General features: G+C 34.4%; 1 protein-coding gene across 1 annotated transcript in view; it reads left to right on the top strand.

The window, feature by feature from the left end:
- Cnksr2 (connector enhancer of kinase suppressor of Ras 2) overlaps nucleotides 1-17,349 on the top strand; it is a 224,261-nt gene that overhangs the window by 72,894 nt on the left and 134,018 nt on the right. The window contains 2 exon segments of the mRNA XM_038316573.1: nucleotides 1,266-1,307; nucleotides 16,392-16,511. Coding sequence (XP_038172501.1) covers nucleotides 1,266-1,307; nucleotides 16,392-16,511 — 162 coding nt within the window.

Genomic DNA, 17,349 nt, shown 5'->3' with positions numbered 1-17,349 from the left:
ACATACATACAACATCAAGATCGTATAAAGGTGGTTGTTTCTACTTCCTTAGTAATATGTATGTATCTGCTTTCTCCCTCACTAAAATAATAATTATTAATGATGCAGGTGAAAGAGACATGACTTTTTTGTTTTGTCTTATAAGGCATACAGAACAGGTTTAGCACATTAATGCTATTTACAACAAACAGTGGTTGCTAAAGATACTTTTAAGATTATTTTAACATTTCTTTGTATTATATCCACATTAGATATGTTGTTAAATTATTATCTTGTATGAGTATTATGCTGCTAGTAGGATATATTCATTATTAGGCCACTAGTAGAATATTAATTTAAATGATATTTACTTTCTTAAGGAGATTCCCTTTGAAGTTTGAAAGTAAAAGTAATGGATTTTTAAAAATTAAATAATAATTGCCAAACAAGAGTAATGTTTTGCAATAGCATATTTATTACTTCTTATGTGTCAATCTCTGAGGCAAGCAGTTTATCTCATTTTCTCACTTAATTCTCAGATCACTCCTATTGGCTCACTACTAATACATATCATGTCTATGGCCAGTTTACAAATTTCTTGAAGAAAATGACAACCATTATGTTTCTAAGCAGAAGTCACTTTTATATATTGTGGTTTATTGGTGAACAAAGAGTTAAGAAAAAGTGTAGTTGATTTTTAATTTTTTTTTACAATTTCAGAGATTCAAATTTATGTAAGAACTACAAGCTTATATTTTTATAATTTTTATATATTTTTATTTTATATTTTTAAGAACTACAAGCTTTATATTTTTAAATATATAATAGAAAGTAGATTTGATAGTTTGAGTAGTTAAAAATATATAAGTATGAAATTTTGATATGAATGTTAAAATAAATGTTAGTGTATTCTTAATGGTCTAACCATAATAAATCAATGTTTAAAGTCTTGGAGATATTTTGACAGATTTACTTATCATGGGTAAAAATTTTAGATAGAAAATCTCTAATAATTTTTAGATGTTTCCAAAAATAATCTTAACATCTATTGCCACTTGTTGTATGTGCTTAAAGTTAATCAAATTAGAAAATAAACTTAAGGCAAAGTAACTGACTAACCTTACCATTGGTTCTACTTGGGTTAAAGAAAGTAAAATCTCCAGATTTTTCTCATTCTTATTTGAGTTTTTACATGGAATGTCAAGAATTTTTCTTAGTACAATTTCTAAAAACATACTTTAAAATGAATATTAATTTTTGAACATAATATTTGTTCTTGTTTTCAGGATTGCACTGTATATGAAACTGAGAATAAAATTCTTCATGTGGTAAGTAGATTTGGATGTATTTTTATCTCCATTAGATAATATTTACTTAGCAATTAAAAGAATATGACTTGAAAAAAGTAATCCATAATGAAAAAAAAGATCAACTAACTTACTTTAATTAAGTATACATTTTAGGAAACCTCTAAAAGAATCAAAACATGTTAGTTATAGTTATCTTGTTTTAGCTAATAGAAAAAAAATGTTCTGATCTAATATTTGAATATTATGAGGCAAGATTTGAGTAAAATAATCTTGCAAACAGATTTGGAAAGCAGAACTTTTCTCAGTAATTTGTGATTTAAAAAAATATACCAGAACAAGGTATTTTCTTCTACAGTGGGAGTAATTTATCGCTGTATTCATTTGGATGAGATATTTCCTAAGAAAATCAAACTTCCTTGCTCTGATCTTATACTCAAGAGCTAATCTATCTGGAACTTTGACAGTATTTGTTAAATCCATTCATTTCTTTGGTTACTTTTTTTATATTTATTCATTTGTTGATGATGGGGGAGATATGAATACATGCCACAGTATGCATGTAGAGATCAGAGGACAATCTGATTAAAAGTTTGCCAATATTTTATTATGAGAAGTAAGGTATTGTTATATTATACTTAGAGAAAAGGTATCTCTTGTTGTTAGTAAACACCTTGATGACTTTTGCCCTTTCTTTAGGGTGATCTCAGGAAAGAACAACTGATGGAATCTTCTCTATTTTAGCCTAGGAAGAAAAAAATAACTATCCCTAACTTTTTTTAGGTACTGCTATCCATAGGCTCTGGAGAACAGGAAGGAAATAATATTATATGTATTTGTGTGTGTGTGTGTTTTCCAAGTATTAGTTTAAAATTTATAAGCATATTATAGGTTAAATAGTAATCCTGAATTTCATTCAAAATATAAAACTGGTGTATGCACACACACATGCTGAGTTCAGAGGAAACTTGTAGGAGTGGGTTCTTTCCTACAATGTGTGTTCCAGAATTCAAATTTAGGACATCAGGCTTGGCAGCAAATGCTTTTTCCCCACCGAACCATCTCACCTACTCCAAAATCTAAACTTTTTGACCACATGTCTGAAGCTGCCAACATTGTAATTGGAAAATTCCATATCTGACCTCATATGATGGGGTCCATTCGAAATTGAGGCTCACAACACAACTAATCCAACATCACCAAGGAAAAGATGACTCTCTCAGACCTCCCCAACAGTTGTGCGATATCTTTTTCATGTAGCTGATTCAAGAACACTTACAAAGGATAATGAAATGGCGTGTGTGCGGGCCAGGTTTTCACAGGAGACCTGTGGACATTACTTACAGTTGTTCATTTCTTGCTTTAATTTTGTTTATTCCTTCTGTAATATAAAGATATTGCTAAAAAATACCCCAAAATGTCTGTAGATAACCTGTTTGTGTCAGGGTGAAAAAAGATAAAAGATACGTTTATCTATAATACAGAATGTAAACTGTTGAAAAAAATGGACAGCGGTGTAAAGTACGAAACTTCTCCAGGAGAATGTGGTATTGCAATGACCACTATGTATGGCATAAAGAAACATAAGGATGAACTGTTGAAGTACTATGCTAAAATGCTGAACAAAATGCCACATAAATTAAAGACTGGAAATCTCAAGTTATGTATTTAAATAGCGGAGCCACTACATTGCTATCAGCACCTTCCAATTACTGTGCTCATCATGATGAAGCAAAGGCTCATCTACCTTAATGAACTGAAAGTTAAAGGGAACTGTATTTCCTAGGCTAGGTGCAGAAGTTTAAAGCATGACTCAGCAAGAAAATTTTCAAGAATTATTGTGATAAAGCTTCTGCCTATGGGAAAATGAAAATATTCATTGAAGTAGATATAAAAGGTCATATCATCATTGAGACTCTAGTTGTTCATTCATTGGCTGGTAGTAAAATATTCAAAATGGTTCTGAATCAAGATGATCATGATAATAGTTACAATCAAGATGCCATTTTTAATACAGCAGAGAAAATGCCTATTGGTGACACAGTAAAAAGAGATAGTGGGCTTTTTGGAGGAATAGAGAAATGTTCATTTATAACAGAATAAGAAATCATAATAGTTCATAAGATCAAGAAGAGACTTGTAAGACAAAATCTGTCTTTAATGGGTTCAATGACTCTGGAAGAAACAATAATAAACAAACTATCCAGTACTGTGCTAACTTATCCCTAGGAGCCCTACTTCTCGATCCTGCAACTGAAAATTTTTATGATGATTTAAGAAGAAAAATTCGTAGGTCTCTGAAGGGCAAATCAGATTTTATAGTATTTTGGATTACATAAAATATTCTGATATGATTGAAACCAAGATTTGCATAAGGAGAGATGGACATTGTGCCTTACACCTTTAATCCCAACACTTGGAAGGCAGAGGTAGACAGAAGTCTGTGAATTCATGCCTAACCTCATCTGTATAGTGAGTTCCCAAGAATGTCAGAAGTGAGACCCTCTCATTAAAAAAAAATGTGTAAGTAACAAAAGCAAATTTCAAATGGTACATGTAGTATAACATTGTTTGAATATATTTATACTAAAGAAAATGACTTGAAAATGTTTGTAATAGACTAGATCTTCTTTTATCTGGTAGGAATGGGATGGCAGTTGTCAAAAAGGAAGGAAATGTGTCATGTGTGGAAAGCTATAATACCTTAGGAACTCCCTAAGGAAATATAGCTATCGTTGTGCCCTTTAACACACCTGGGAAAACTAGAGAGCTAAGCAAAGTTATGAGGTGTCTATTCTTAAATTTAGGTCAATATGTAAGGATTAGTTTTTAAAAAGAAAGAGAAAGAAAATATGACCTAATACACTATAATATTAAAATAATCCTACCTCATGAAGTAGATTTATTAAGCTTGTTGAATGTCCACAATAAGAGTCAACAGAACACTGCCTATTTTTTAAAAAGATGTCATATTAAAGAAGGGATGTCAACTGTAAACAGAGACCACCAAGTGAGCTAAGACAAATGATTGTAGTAAAAGTAACCAAACAGAAATAGAAGTAAGACCACACTAAAATCATTAAAATGAAAATCAGATGTTAAAGATAATGTGAGAGGGAGACACAAAGTGGACTTCGATAGTACAGTACTAAGATATTTACATATTTGGAAAATGGAAATATGAGAGAGCTTTTAGAAGACAGGTTTTAGTTCTCATCACTGTTTCTAGGGAAGAAAGCAATAATAAAGGCTATAATAGAATAATTTTGGACTAGAAATTTGTATATTCACCAAAGTTAGAAAATGTGTTGAAAGGATAATTATTTCAAGATATTTTCATAGTAATAGTTCATAATTATAATGGCAAGAAGTAACCTTTAATCCATTCAACCAGAGGGACTAGAAGAAAAGAAGCTCATTTTGGTGGTGCATGTCTGTAATCCCAGCAGTTGAGAAACTGAGGGAGGAGGATCATGAGCTCCAAGGAACCTGGGCTATATATTGAGACTGGCCCAAATAAAAGAGAGAGAATATGAGTATGAATATATTTCCATAAGACAGTGAATGAAAAATTGTAAATATTTTAAAGAAAAGCAATGGCCAAAGCTAATGTGCAGAAACAAAATTTAAAAGCATGTTTTTGGATTAACAAGATTGCTAAAGTAATTTCTTGATAAATATGTTAAAATAAGATTACTAAGTGAACAAAGTAAGCCAAATTTCAGAATTGGAAAGTATAAGATGACGAAGAATACATGATTAAGAAAAACACAGATGAGATGACTAAGAGCAAAAAAGCATATAAAAGTGTTAATTATTTTTAAATGACAGTTTTAACTAGTAAAAGATAATATATGTATTCTGAGTTTTGTATATTTTTAAAGTAACAATCTCCGAATTGAATATTAAATTATAACATCTAATCAGAGGCAGTTATCCTTAGATACAAAGTAATTTTAATAAAGCAGTAATAAAGTGTTTTCTATCTATTCATAAACATACTTTTAAACATATTCATGTACTGATAGAAATCTTCATGAAAATAGAATGGGCGTAATTTATTGCTATCCATGTATACTACCAATTCCTTTTAGGAAAGCAAGTTTGACATACTTTCAAGTCTCAGAAAAGTATTAATTCTAATATTTGCATGGTATTTTACAATTGCTTCTGCTGTTACTTTGAGTGCTATATACAAACTAACTCATTTTGGTCCTCGGGGGGAAAATTACTATCATCTCTCTTTTATAGATGAATAAATGTAAGCATATAATGGTTAAGTTTCATGAAATGACAGAAATGACTTATGATCAGTTTCTCTATTCCTAAGGTTCAGGGAAAAATCATTGAAGAGATGGTGGAAATATTGTAAGAACCAGTGGACCAGGATGCCTGCCACTAGTTACTGTCTTTTAGACATGACAGGGAAGCTGCACCTATGAAATCTCAAAGTATGGTGCCTTATCAAACCTGCATAATAGTAGTACCAGTTGACATGCCAGTGTGGATGGAGGAAATTTCACTAGGTCCCACCTCTAGATGATGAGCCACAGTCAGTCAGCGGCTGCTAAGAGAATAATCAGTTTTCTCCAGGGACAAGTTCCCTGAAAGGTTCTCCAATCTCAAGTGGTCATTCCTAAACATAAATGCAATTCAAAATATACCTAGTAGGTTAGGTGAGGGCCCCAAAGAATTGGATAGGTGAGAGGGTATGTATGTATGTATGTATGTATGTATGTATGTATGTATGTATGAAATTCTCAAATCCATATTCCTATACTTTCCTAGGAATAAAATCTAGAATAAATTGTGGAATACGATAGCATTTTCTATAGGAAATGTTCAAAGAATCATAATACATAATAATGAAAAATAAGAAATAGAGTGATACTACAGTCAACTATGGTACATTAATAGTACATAATATTTACTACTTATGATTATTGCCTGAAATTTTTCGGGATTATATAATTTATGAATAAATTATATTAGTATCCCAAAAATATTTATTGACCAGTGTTAAGATTCTAAATTATAATGCTAAGTAAATCATGCATAGAGTAAGTCATTACTGTTAAAATTTTAAAAGTGAATATTCTGGAATAGTAGTATAGTAAATAGAATTTACTGTATTTGCTTGGAAAGATGAGAACTAAATTTTCAGCTTCAAGTAATTTCCTATTTTCAATTATTTATAGTATGTTTATAATAAAAGCAAGAGAATTATATATTTTATTCTACTTTATTCATGCTTCTGATGGGATTTAAGGCTTAATTTCATATTCATATGGGTAAAACAGTCAAAACTGGTTTGAATATGAATTAAGGACAATTTTAATGTATGGCATTTCTCATCTTTAAAATCAGAGTAATCTGTGAAAAAGTATTGTGGAAGGGAATTTGCTTGTAGTGTTCAATAGGGATGTGTATTAATGTAAATCATGACAGAAAAGATACTGAACAACCTGGAATTTGGGGGTTTTGCGTTAGATCCAATTATCAAAACTGAAGGAGACCATGAAACATATTTCAGATAATTAATGTAGTATATACTGGAGAGATCAACATTTTCTTATAAGTCTGAAATTTTTCCCAGTGTGGCCCTTTCTGTATTACATGTTCCTTGGCATGTTGGGGACCATCTGCTTTGCTTTACTAGCACCCTTGTTTTATATGTTAAAATGGCATCAGAGTATCTGGGACTTTTGTTGGTTCCGTGCTTTTAGACCTCAGTCCCACCTTTCACCATAGTGTTTGTGATTTATCTCCTCCCCAACCTATTTTACTTGCTTTTCTTTAACTTTGGTAATAAATGTTGACTACTTTCTGAGTGTTAAGTATTTGTTTTACTTCTTAAATGTTTTGTATAAGTTTTCATATCGACAAGTTTATTGATTTTTCTAAAAATTCATCTGGGATTCTTGCGCATTCTCTGCTGTCTTGACTAAAGTTCACAAGGTCAGCAGTTGGATATAAGGGGGAGCCTGCTGAAGGATGTGAAGAGCTCATTTGAGCCTTCATCCTCACGTTGATATGATATGGTATACAACAGCCTTATTCTGCCGATGACCCCAAACCTTCAAGATTCTTTAAGCAGTTGTGGGACAGCATGCCTCACAATGACATAAAAGTGATGGTATTTAATCTCTAGAGCTTTCTTGTATTCAGTAGAATGCTAATGACTTTCAAATTCATATAATTTTATATTGATCTTCAGAAGTTCTCTGATGTGTGAAAAGGCAGCTTTTATCAATTATAACCCAGAATCCTCTCCTAAAGCTGCTATCTTGTTCTAAATGTAAATTGAATTCCTGTATGCTTGAAATTCCAGGGTGACTATTGCACTCAGGCATATAAATTCTAGTTATTCTCATTAATATGATTTCTAATACTGAGTTTTTTTAGATGAAAAGCATTAGGAGACTGCTTGACATATATTACAGTTAATGTAAGTAGCCCTGCTAACTTGGCCCCAATTCACGCCTTGTAGTCAACCTAAAGATACGTGGTAACACTATTACTGAGCCAGAAATTGGTTTCTGGAGTTTGTATTGGATTTTGACACTTTGGTTATTAGTAACATTAGAAACTATTTTAACTATAACTTAATCTCTCTGGCCTGAAGAGATAGCTGAACAGTTAAGAGTACTTGCAACTCCTGCAGAGGATCTAGATTTGGGTCCCAGCACCTACACTGTAGTCCCCAATCATCTGTAACCCCAATTCCAAGGGATTCAGTACCTTCTTCTGGCATTCTTGGGTGCCAGGCACATTCGTGTAGCACAGACATACAATCAGGCAAAACACTCATAACATAAAATAAAAATAAATCTTTTTTAAAATTAACTCCTCTATAACTGTTACCAAAAGGACAAAGGAGGAATGCAAGTATAATATGATAGACGTAGTAAACATTTGCCTTTCCTACGACAAAAGGAGAAACATATTCTTGGATATTACAGCTGACATAAAGAAGATAACCTGGTATTGCTGTTTCTTTTTATGATGTCTATGGACAGTAGTATATTTATATAAGTGTTCTTGGTGATGTTATATTTGCTGAACGTATTATACATCACAGACTGCTTTAATATTTCGACTAAATCTAAGGGTATAATCATTGCCCTCATAGAGGATTTGTTTATATTGAGTACCATCATAATAGAGTAGAAAGGGCACTGATGAGTGGTAAAAAAATGATGTCCTGACTCCAGTCAGACACTTTGTCTCTGTGAACAAGCTTAAATTAGCCTTTCTAATTAACTTGAGCAATTGGACTAGCTGTAATATCTTAGGTCTAAATGCCAAAGCTATTTTATGATAAGCTCACAAAATCATGTGGAAGCAACTGGCCACATAAGTGATGAGTTTGAGGATAATCTTTATCTGGTACCATTCTGTATGTGATCAAGACACTGGATTTTTGAAAGTACAGCCAAGTTGCTGAAAATTAATTTTCAAGATAATTGAGTAAGTATAGAAATAAAAACTTCACAGTAACTTAAACAAGGAATGTTTGGTTCAAATAACTATTAACCTATACTAAGAATGTCTGTTATGATATAAAGGGAATCATGAAAACCATTCCTGAAGCCTAAGAGTACCTGGAAAAAAAAAGACACATTATCCAGGCAGAGCTCTTTCCCCCAGAGTGTAGAAGGTATGACTGCAGCCTCAAAGGTTTGCCTAGATCAGAGGGAGTCCACAAATGGCAGAAGAGCAGAGAGAACTTTTTACAATGCAGACGAATGAAGATGGTGGGAGATCTTAGAGCTGGCTGCTGCTACAGTAAGAGTTCTAGAGAGCATACTAAGGTTGCCTCAAGGTGACAAGCTCTGAACCAAGACAGAGCTGCACGGTTGCTGAGAGATTTGCATACATGGTTTAGGTATGTGGTTAGAGCAGAACATTATCTGGAATCCTCGAAAGAATGAGCATGTCTCATAGACTCTAAGTTGGAAACAAGAAAATTTAATGTATAGCCCATGAAAACCTGAAAAAGAAGTCTTATTTCTTCCTGCAATGTCCCTGCAGTGCCCTCTACTGACAAAAAATATAATACTTTGCCCAATGTAAAGGCAGAAATGCGTAAACATCCAGTTCATCAGCATAGAAAAGGCACTGAAGGGTAACTTTGGTGCTGAGATTTAATAAATTCCTAACTGACACAATAAGGATAGAACTTACCTCTGCAAAACCATACATGCCACCTTCAGATTTATTGGGTGTGTGTGGAAATCCTGCTCAGAGATCTCAGCTGTTTGGTCCTTATTTACCTAAAAATTATATAATATATATAGTCTTAAAGTATTGAGCTCATCCAGATCATTTATTCTATTTGAATCTAATTCCCAAAGCACAATTAAGTCACCTTCTTAATAACTTCATTTTCAGTTCACTGATACATATAATTTTTTGTCATCCTTGAGCCTAGAAAGTAGTATACCCTCTTTTGTAGTGGTTCTCAGTCTTCCAAATGCTGCGACCCTTTAATATAGTTTGTTATGTTTTGGTGACCAACCATAAAATTATTTTTGTTGCTACTTCGTAACTGTAATTTTGCTACCATTATGAACCATGATATAAATATCTGATATTCAGGATGTCTGATATGCGACCCCTATGAACGGGTCATTCGACCAAAGGGGTCATGACCCACAGGTTGAGAACCCCTGCTTTATTGAGTGTCATCTGCTTGGAGACCCACCACAAACATGCCTGCCACTGCTTCCTGAACACAGAAAGCAGGTAAATGATCTAGTTCTGGTTTCTAGCTTAGACTGTGTCAGCAGGGTAATGCAGAGAAGTAGGTCCTGTCTTTTTTTAATTAAAATCTTTATGTGTGACATAATGTAGACACTTGGAAGGAGTAAGGAATTTCCCTAATATCATGTAGCTAGTAGGTAGTAAACTGGGGTTCAGTCCCAAGTTTTTCATCAGTCTTATATGACTGCCCTTCTATGAAAACAAAAGTCCAATTCTGTGGCTCAGAAATGAATGCAGATTATTTCAGTGACTTTCTACTCATAGTTTTTCATTCATATCTATGGTGGGTAAGAATCTAAGATGGCCACCAAGATCTATGCTCCTGGCATATAATTAGCAATTCTTGAGTGTAGTTGAGATCAGAAGATACAATGAATTCTACTTCTACATGCCTAAATTTTGTTCTATGATAAAAGTGAAGGGATTTTTTTCAAATATGTTTAAAACCCTTTATCATTCGACTTAAATCATAGAAAAGAAGAAATTATCTCTGTTGAACTTAACCTTGTAAGCCATTTTTAAATGTCTCAAAGAAGATGAAATCTGTTGACTTGGCAAAAGCCAGACAGCTTATCTTACGGTATCCTATGAAGTGTTCCATATAATCAAGACCTGAGGGCAACTCTTGGGAGCTAAGAATAATACTTGGATAACAGGAAGAAAAAAATGAAAACCTCAGTAATATAGCCACATGGAAATTAATTCTCCCAATGACCTAAATGAACATGAAGCAAATTCTGTCTCTTAAGCTATCTTTCGGATATTTAGCCCTATTGACATCGACAGGCTTGCAAAGCCGTCATCTGCACAGTAAGAACTGGGTCTAGTATCTGGATTCCTAGCTCACAGAAACTGGGAAATAATAAGTGTGCTATTTTAAGCCTCTAAGCTTGTGGTGATTTGTATCAATCCCAAGTACATGACCAATTTAAATTTAAATCCAGACCAAATCAAAAAACTTGGAAATTTTTAAATAAACCAAAAAAAGAGACTAGTAATCAAGAGAGAATAATTTTGAGAACATTTCTTTTGGTCATTTAAATTTAAATGTAGAATACTATATTCCCACCTCTAATTTGTTATTTCATAAGAGCTGGTGTGTCATGGGAGGACAAATAGTTTATTGAGCATCAAGATTTATGGGGGTTTGCTTTGACTATGCCTTTAACTCTGTCATCTTGTCAGGTTGTTTAACCTTTTAGGATCCCCAAGTGTCATTTAGGAAGATTGAACAAAAACTGTTCAGTTATGTTTATTGAAAGTCTATGACCATGAGGGTTTCAACAATTAGAAGCCTTAGTGACAGAGTAGAAACTATCAATAATTGTCAGGACCTATACATTTCAGTGTAAGAATTTAGAAGGAAAGTTGAATCGATTGCTGTGAGTTGTGAATTAGTATTTTTAACTCACAAGGTCTTAGGGATTATTACTACTCTGTTTTAGGGAGCTACAATGTAACATGCTTAATGTTTGTGATGCTAAGGTTACAACCCCAAATAAATTACCAGAAACACTACTCCAAGCTTTGGGATTCATAATCATTATATTTGGCCTTTAATTCACATAGCATATACTCTGTGATTGTTGAGTATATGAATGGCTTTAATGTAGGCATGATTATGGTCCGGATAGATTCATTTAATCTTGTTGAGCTTTTCTCTCCACTACCATATTTTGAAACATAAAGAAATTACAAGAGGGTTTTGGGGACTTTAGAGGAATGAGTTTACAAGTCTTTTATTTACTTGTATCTGTAGTTGATTACTTTTCCTTTTTTCCAGCAGATTAATTTTTATTACTTTATAAATAATACCATTCAAAATTTCCACTTCTTCCCCTTCTTCCACTTCCCTCCCGCTCACTCTCCCTCCCTCCGCCTTCAGTCCTAAGAGAGGGCAGGGTACCTGGCCCTGTGGGAAGTTCGAGGCCCTCCCCCCTCCATCCAGGCTTAGGAAGGTGTGCATCCAAATAGACTAGGATCCCAAAAGGCCAGTACATGCAGTAGAAACAAATCCCAGTGCCATTATCATTGGCTTCTGCTTCTCAGTCTGTCCCAGTGTCAGACACATACAGAGGGTCCAGTTTAATCCCATGCTTGTTCAGTCCCAGTCCAACTGGATTTGGTGAGCTCCCATTAGCTCAGGCACACTGTCTCAGTGGGTGGACCAACCCCTAGTGATCCTGACTTCCTTGCTCATATTCTCCCTCCTTTTGCTCTTCAACTGGACCTTGGGAGCTCAGTCCAGTGCTCTGATGTGGGTCTCTGTCTCTATCTCCATCTGTCGCCAGACAAAGGTTCTATGGTGATATTCAAGATAGTCATCAGCCTGACTAAGGACAAGGCCAGTTCAGGCACCCTATCTTCCACTGCCCAGAGTCCTAGCTGGGGACATCCCCGTGGATACCTGGGAACCCCTCTAGAGCCAAGTCTCTTGCCAACCCCAAAATGGCTCTCTTAATTAAGGTATCTTCTTCCCTGCTCCCATATCTGTCCTTCCTCCATCTCAACCATCCCATTCCCCTAAGCTCTCCCCAACCCTCACCTTCTCCCTTCTCTCTCCCCTTCTCCCCTTCCCTCACTCCACCCCTACCCCATGCTCCCAACTTTTGCCCGACGATCTTGTCTGCTTCCAATTTCCAGGAGGATCTATATATGTTTTTCTTTGGGTTCAGCTTATTACTTAGCTTCTCTAGGATCGCAAACTATAGGCTCAATGTCCTTTGTATATGACTAGAATCCACTAATGAGTGAGTACATACCATATTCCTCTTTTGGGGTCTGGGTCATCTCACTCAGGGTAGTGTTTTCTATTTCCATCCATTTCCATGCAAAATTCAAGATTTCATTGTTTTTTACCACTGAGTAGTACTCTAATGTGCAGATGTGCCACACTTTCTTTATCCATTCTTCCATTTCTGAAGAAATTTGAAACAGTCCTTTCTGGACATAGATATAATTTTGACATTACATTGGAATTTATTATTCTATTACATTAGTTTTTAAGTTAAAATTGTCTTTCAATTGTCTTTACTCATATAAATAAATTCTTCCAGTGTTATGGAACATGTATATGAAATAAAACTTTTATATCCCAGCTTAAGTTTTATTCCTGAACTTTATTCTTTCAGAGTTATCCATGGTTGATTGTACCTTATATTTTAATGATGTACACTATAAGTAGAAGTATAGAATTTCTAGCTCAGGGCCCAGTAAAATTGCTCAGTGGGTAAAGATGGTTTCCAGAAAGCCTGACAAATTGATCTTGAGCCGTGGTGGAAAAAAAAATACAACTTTCCAAAAGTTGTCCTTTGAATTCCACATGTTTGCCATGGTATACAAATGTGTATCTGTGTGTGTGTGTGTGTGTGTGTGTGTGTGTGTGCAATACTCATATACTCACAAATAAAAATGTAATAAAAAATTTCACCTTCAACAAAGATGTCAAGCACTTGGACATTAAACATTATATTTATATTTCCTAATGAAATTTACCATTTAGAATTCTCACCATTATTTGAATCAATGTATATTTTATACAAATTTCATCACAAAATAACAAATGCTGGCAATATTTATACTCAATTATTTTAATATCCAAACCAAATAGTAAAATAAATATATACTCCATTGTCTAAACTGTTATAAATGAAAAATGTTTATATCAGTGATTAGCATTTCCCTCTTTTCTGTGTATCTGAAAGTAAACCTGAGTTATTTAAATTATGGGTGTATTAAATCATATACTTCACATGTATGCCATTTGTTGATTTCTTTTTTTGTGGGGGTGGGGAGTGGGTTTCCAGACAAGGTTTCTCTGTGTAGTCCTAGGTATCCTGGAACTAGTTCTGTAGATTAGGCTGGCCTCAAACTCACAGAGATCCTCCTGCCATTGCCTCCTGAGTGCTGGGATTAAAGGCTTGCACCACCACCTCCCAGTTTACACTATGTTTTTAATTGAGTTATCTAACACACATCTAATGCAGACAAAACAATACAAAGGGAAGTTAATTGGACATGAGTTAGTAACTAATAATCAAAGTAAACACAATAATTAAGAATTCAGATCATTCTCCAAAATCAGTAGCCATGACTTGTTTTTAGCCTAATTCTTTCATTCGTTCAGCTGGCTATAATAATATCTACTTCAGGAAGTTAGAACGATAAATGAGAATGAATATGAAGTAATTTTCATTGTGCCAAACATTTGTAGGTGCTCTGCAAATAATTTCTGCTAGCAAAAATATTAGATAATAATTACAGTGTATCTCCCTATGGTTACTGTTTTTTTCTAAAATACAATCTTGGGTAGTTTTAAATATGATTGAGTTTTAAACTAATAATGTAAACCTGGTGTGGTGGTTTACAACTGCATTGCAAGCACTGTGGAGGCTGACACAGAAGAGAGGATTCATTTTAGCTCACAGTTCCGGTTACAGTCCATCATTGTGGGCAAAGTCACAGCATCTAGAGCTTGGTGGAGCTGGTAATAGCACATCCATAATTGGAAACAGTAATGAATGCATGCATGTCATTGTTCAGCTAGTTCTCTCTGTTTCTTACAATCCAGGATCCTCTGCCCAGGCAATAATCCTACCCATAATGGGTATATCATCCTACTTCAATTAATTAATCAAGATAATCCCCCACAAACACACCTTAGGCCAGTATCCTAGGTGATTCTGGATTGTCAAGTTGGCAACTATCACTAACCATCACTCATGAGTAGATGTTTATCAGGGTAAATACTTTCATTGTATCCTGAGACCTTAATATCAGAAAGAGGGCAAGGAATAAACTTTCTATGATTGTTATTTAGCTAGACTGGCCAGCGTAATTGTTGTTTATTATAACATGGTCATGGAATTAAGAGTAGTGTGTTATTTCATCTCATGTGTAAGGACTGAGGACTTTCTAGGTAAGAAAACAATAGATAAGACAAGTAAGTAAGTGTTTATTATCTTTGGATATTAGCTATATTGGACTGTTTTAAATATATGTTATCATATTATATTTATAAACTTTAAGGCTGTCTTCATTGCATCATTTAATTTTTTATTTGAAGAAATACAGTCTCAAAGATATAATTTGCTTACGAAGTCATTTCAGTGGGGTAATTACATACATCTATCCTCATATCAGGCTCGTATTTTTCCTCTGGGTATTGGTGTTAGGTGACTAATGTCTGTCTTTAGGAGCTGATAACCACAATTAAAGTGCAGTCTTGAAAAACAGATGCAAAAATCATGAGTCTCATTACAGAAGCAAATTTAGCCTGACAATTTCTGTAGCAGAGGGAAGCAGAGCCCAGTGAGACAGAGTGAATCACCTCCTTCATGGAAAACTAATGCAGTCACCATAGAACAAGTAAAACGTAGCGGAGATGGAGTATTCTACCTTGCTTCCCACAAAACAGTAACTCTTTCAGTAAAGAAAAACTGCTTATTTGATTATATGCTCATTCAGATAAGATAAGGATATATTTGCAGTGATCAGATGTGAGCGGTAGGTAAGTAGGGTATGGGGAATGTTAAAAATGACTGGTATATAAATGTTCCCTAGCTCAGAAAAGTTCATAATGAAGGGAAATTTCTGACTGGTGATCGAAGGGTGTAGAAACAGATTGAGCTTGTTGCAAATTTCGCCTGATGGAAGTAGGAAGTTCTATACAAAGGTAAACTTTATCCAGAAAGTCATGAAAAATGCAAAAAGAATTATCCAAACAAGTGATGCATCTTTCAAGGACCTTGATCATTTTTTTAAAGTTTTCTGATCATTAAATAAAAGAATCCACATTTTAATATTATTTAGAATATAATTAAATATAACTTGAATTAAATTAAACCTCAATATCAAGAGTTTCTCAGATTATCAAAATTGTTAGTTAATAATTTAGATGTGATGCATCAAATGATATAAATAATACATTAGCTATAACTTGGATTAGTCACCCAGACATATAGTTCATATATCCTTAACTTTAAAAATATAGATACCTTTATGTATTATTTGTTCCTGGTGACCTTTTGTATAAGAAATTTAAAAAATGAAATGCCAGTTGACATTTCCTCAACTTTATGTTTTCCTCCTTAAAAAGTTATACTAGAGGCTGGACAGTTGGCTCATTGAATCCGAGCGAGTTTAGTTTCCAGTATGCACACTGCCTAATTCTCAATTGCCTGTAAGCCAGATCTAGAGCCAACTGATGGCTCTGAGGGACCGGCACTAATTTTCACACAAACATGTACTAGAAAATAAAACTCTCCAGAATCATAGTAAGTGGTGACATGTATGTTACTACAACATGTGTTGACCATAACCTTTCTTTTCCTCTTCCAGTGTAAAACTCTTTCTGGAGTGTGTGACCACATCATATCCCTGTCATCAGATCCTCTGGTTTCACAGTCGGCTCACCTGGAAGTGATTCAGCTGGCAAATATTAAGCCAAGTGAAGGGCTGGTAAGGGATACCATGTTTCTCAAAGCCATGCTCCGTCAGCACACAGCAAATGATGTGGGCAAGAAGGCAGCCTCGGAAACTAGAAGTCTAGGAATTTCCACAGATCCTCACCCTCCTCTCCTTTTTGTTTCCTGTAGAGGTCAAGGTACAAGAGGGTGGCATTGAAACCACTTTTAAAAGGCAAACCAATAAAAAGAGAGAAAAGGAAATGGGAATTCTGAATTATCCTATTTGATTGAGTAATCATTGATTGCATTCTTTCACCAATTAAAATTCCTTATCTTAAGGACATTTAAGAGTTTTACAAGAAGCACAGTGTTACCTGTCATTCAAGTAGGTATTTTCTGGGTTTGTTTTACTTTGATTTATTCTGGTTTTAATAGATCTTCCTTCCCCTTGAGTGAGTAATTAAAGAAAAGTCACATATTTTGTTTGTGGGTCCATGCGTAGTGCATGTGTGTTTGTGTATGTGTTTATGTGTGTCTGGGCAGGCATGGCTATGTATGCACATTTGGGGCCTGGATTTAATATTGAATGCCCTTTTTAACTATTCTCTCCTTTACTGAGACAAGATTATCTTACTAAACCTAAAGCTTAATGGACTGGCCAGCTCACTAACCAGCCTAGCCAGCAAGTACCCCAGTACTTCCTATCTCTTCCAGCTCTGGGATTACAGGCAAGTTTCACCATGTTTGACATTCTGTGTGGGTGTTGGGAACTCGAACTCAGGTCTTTATACTTACTTATCAAGCTCTTTACCCATTGAGCCATCTCCCCAGACATTAGAATGTATATGAATTGCATCTCCGCCATTTTTCACATCTCCTGTTAGAAGAAT

Source organism: Arvicola amphibius, chromosome X (genome assembly GCF_903992535.2).
Source record: "Arvicola amphibius chromosome X, mArvAmp1.2, whole genome shotgun sequence".
NCBI classification, from domain to species: domain Eukaryota; kingdom Metazoa; phylum Chordata; class Mammalia; order Rodentia; family Cricetidae; genus Arvicola; species Arvicola amphibius.
Note: the sequence above shows the minus strand (reverse complement) of the source record. Positions and strands in the feature narration are given on the sequence as shown.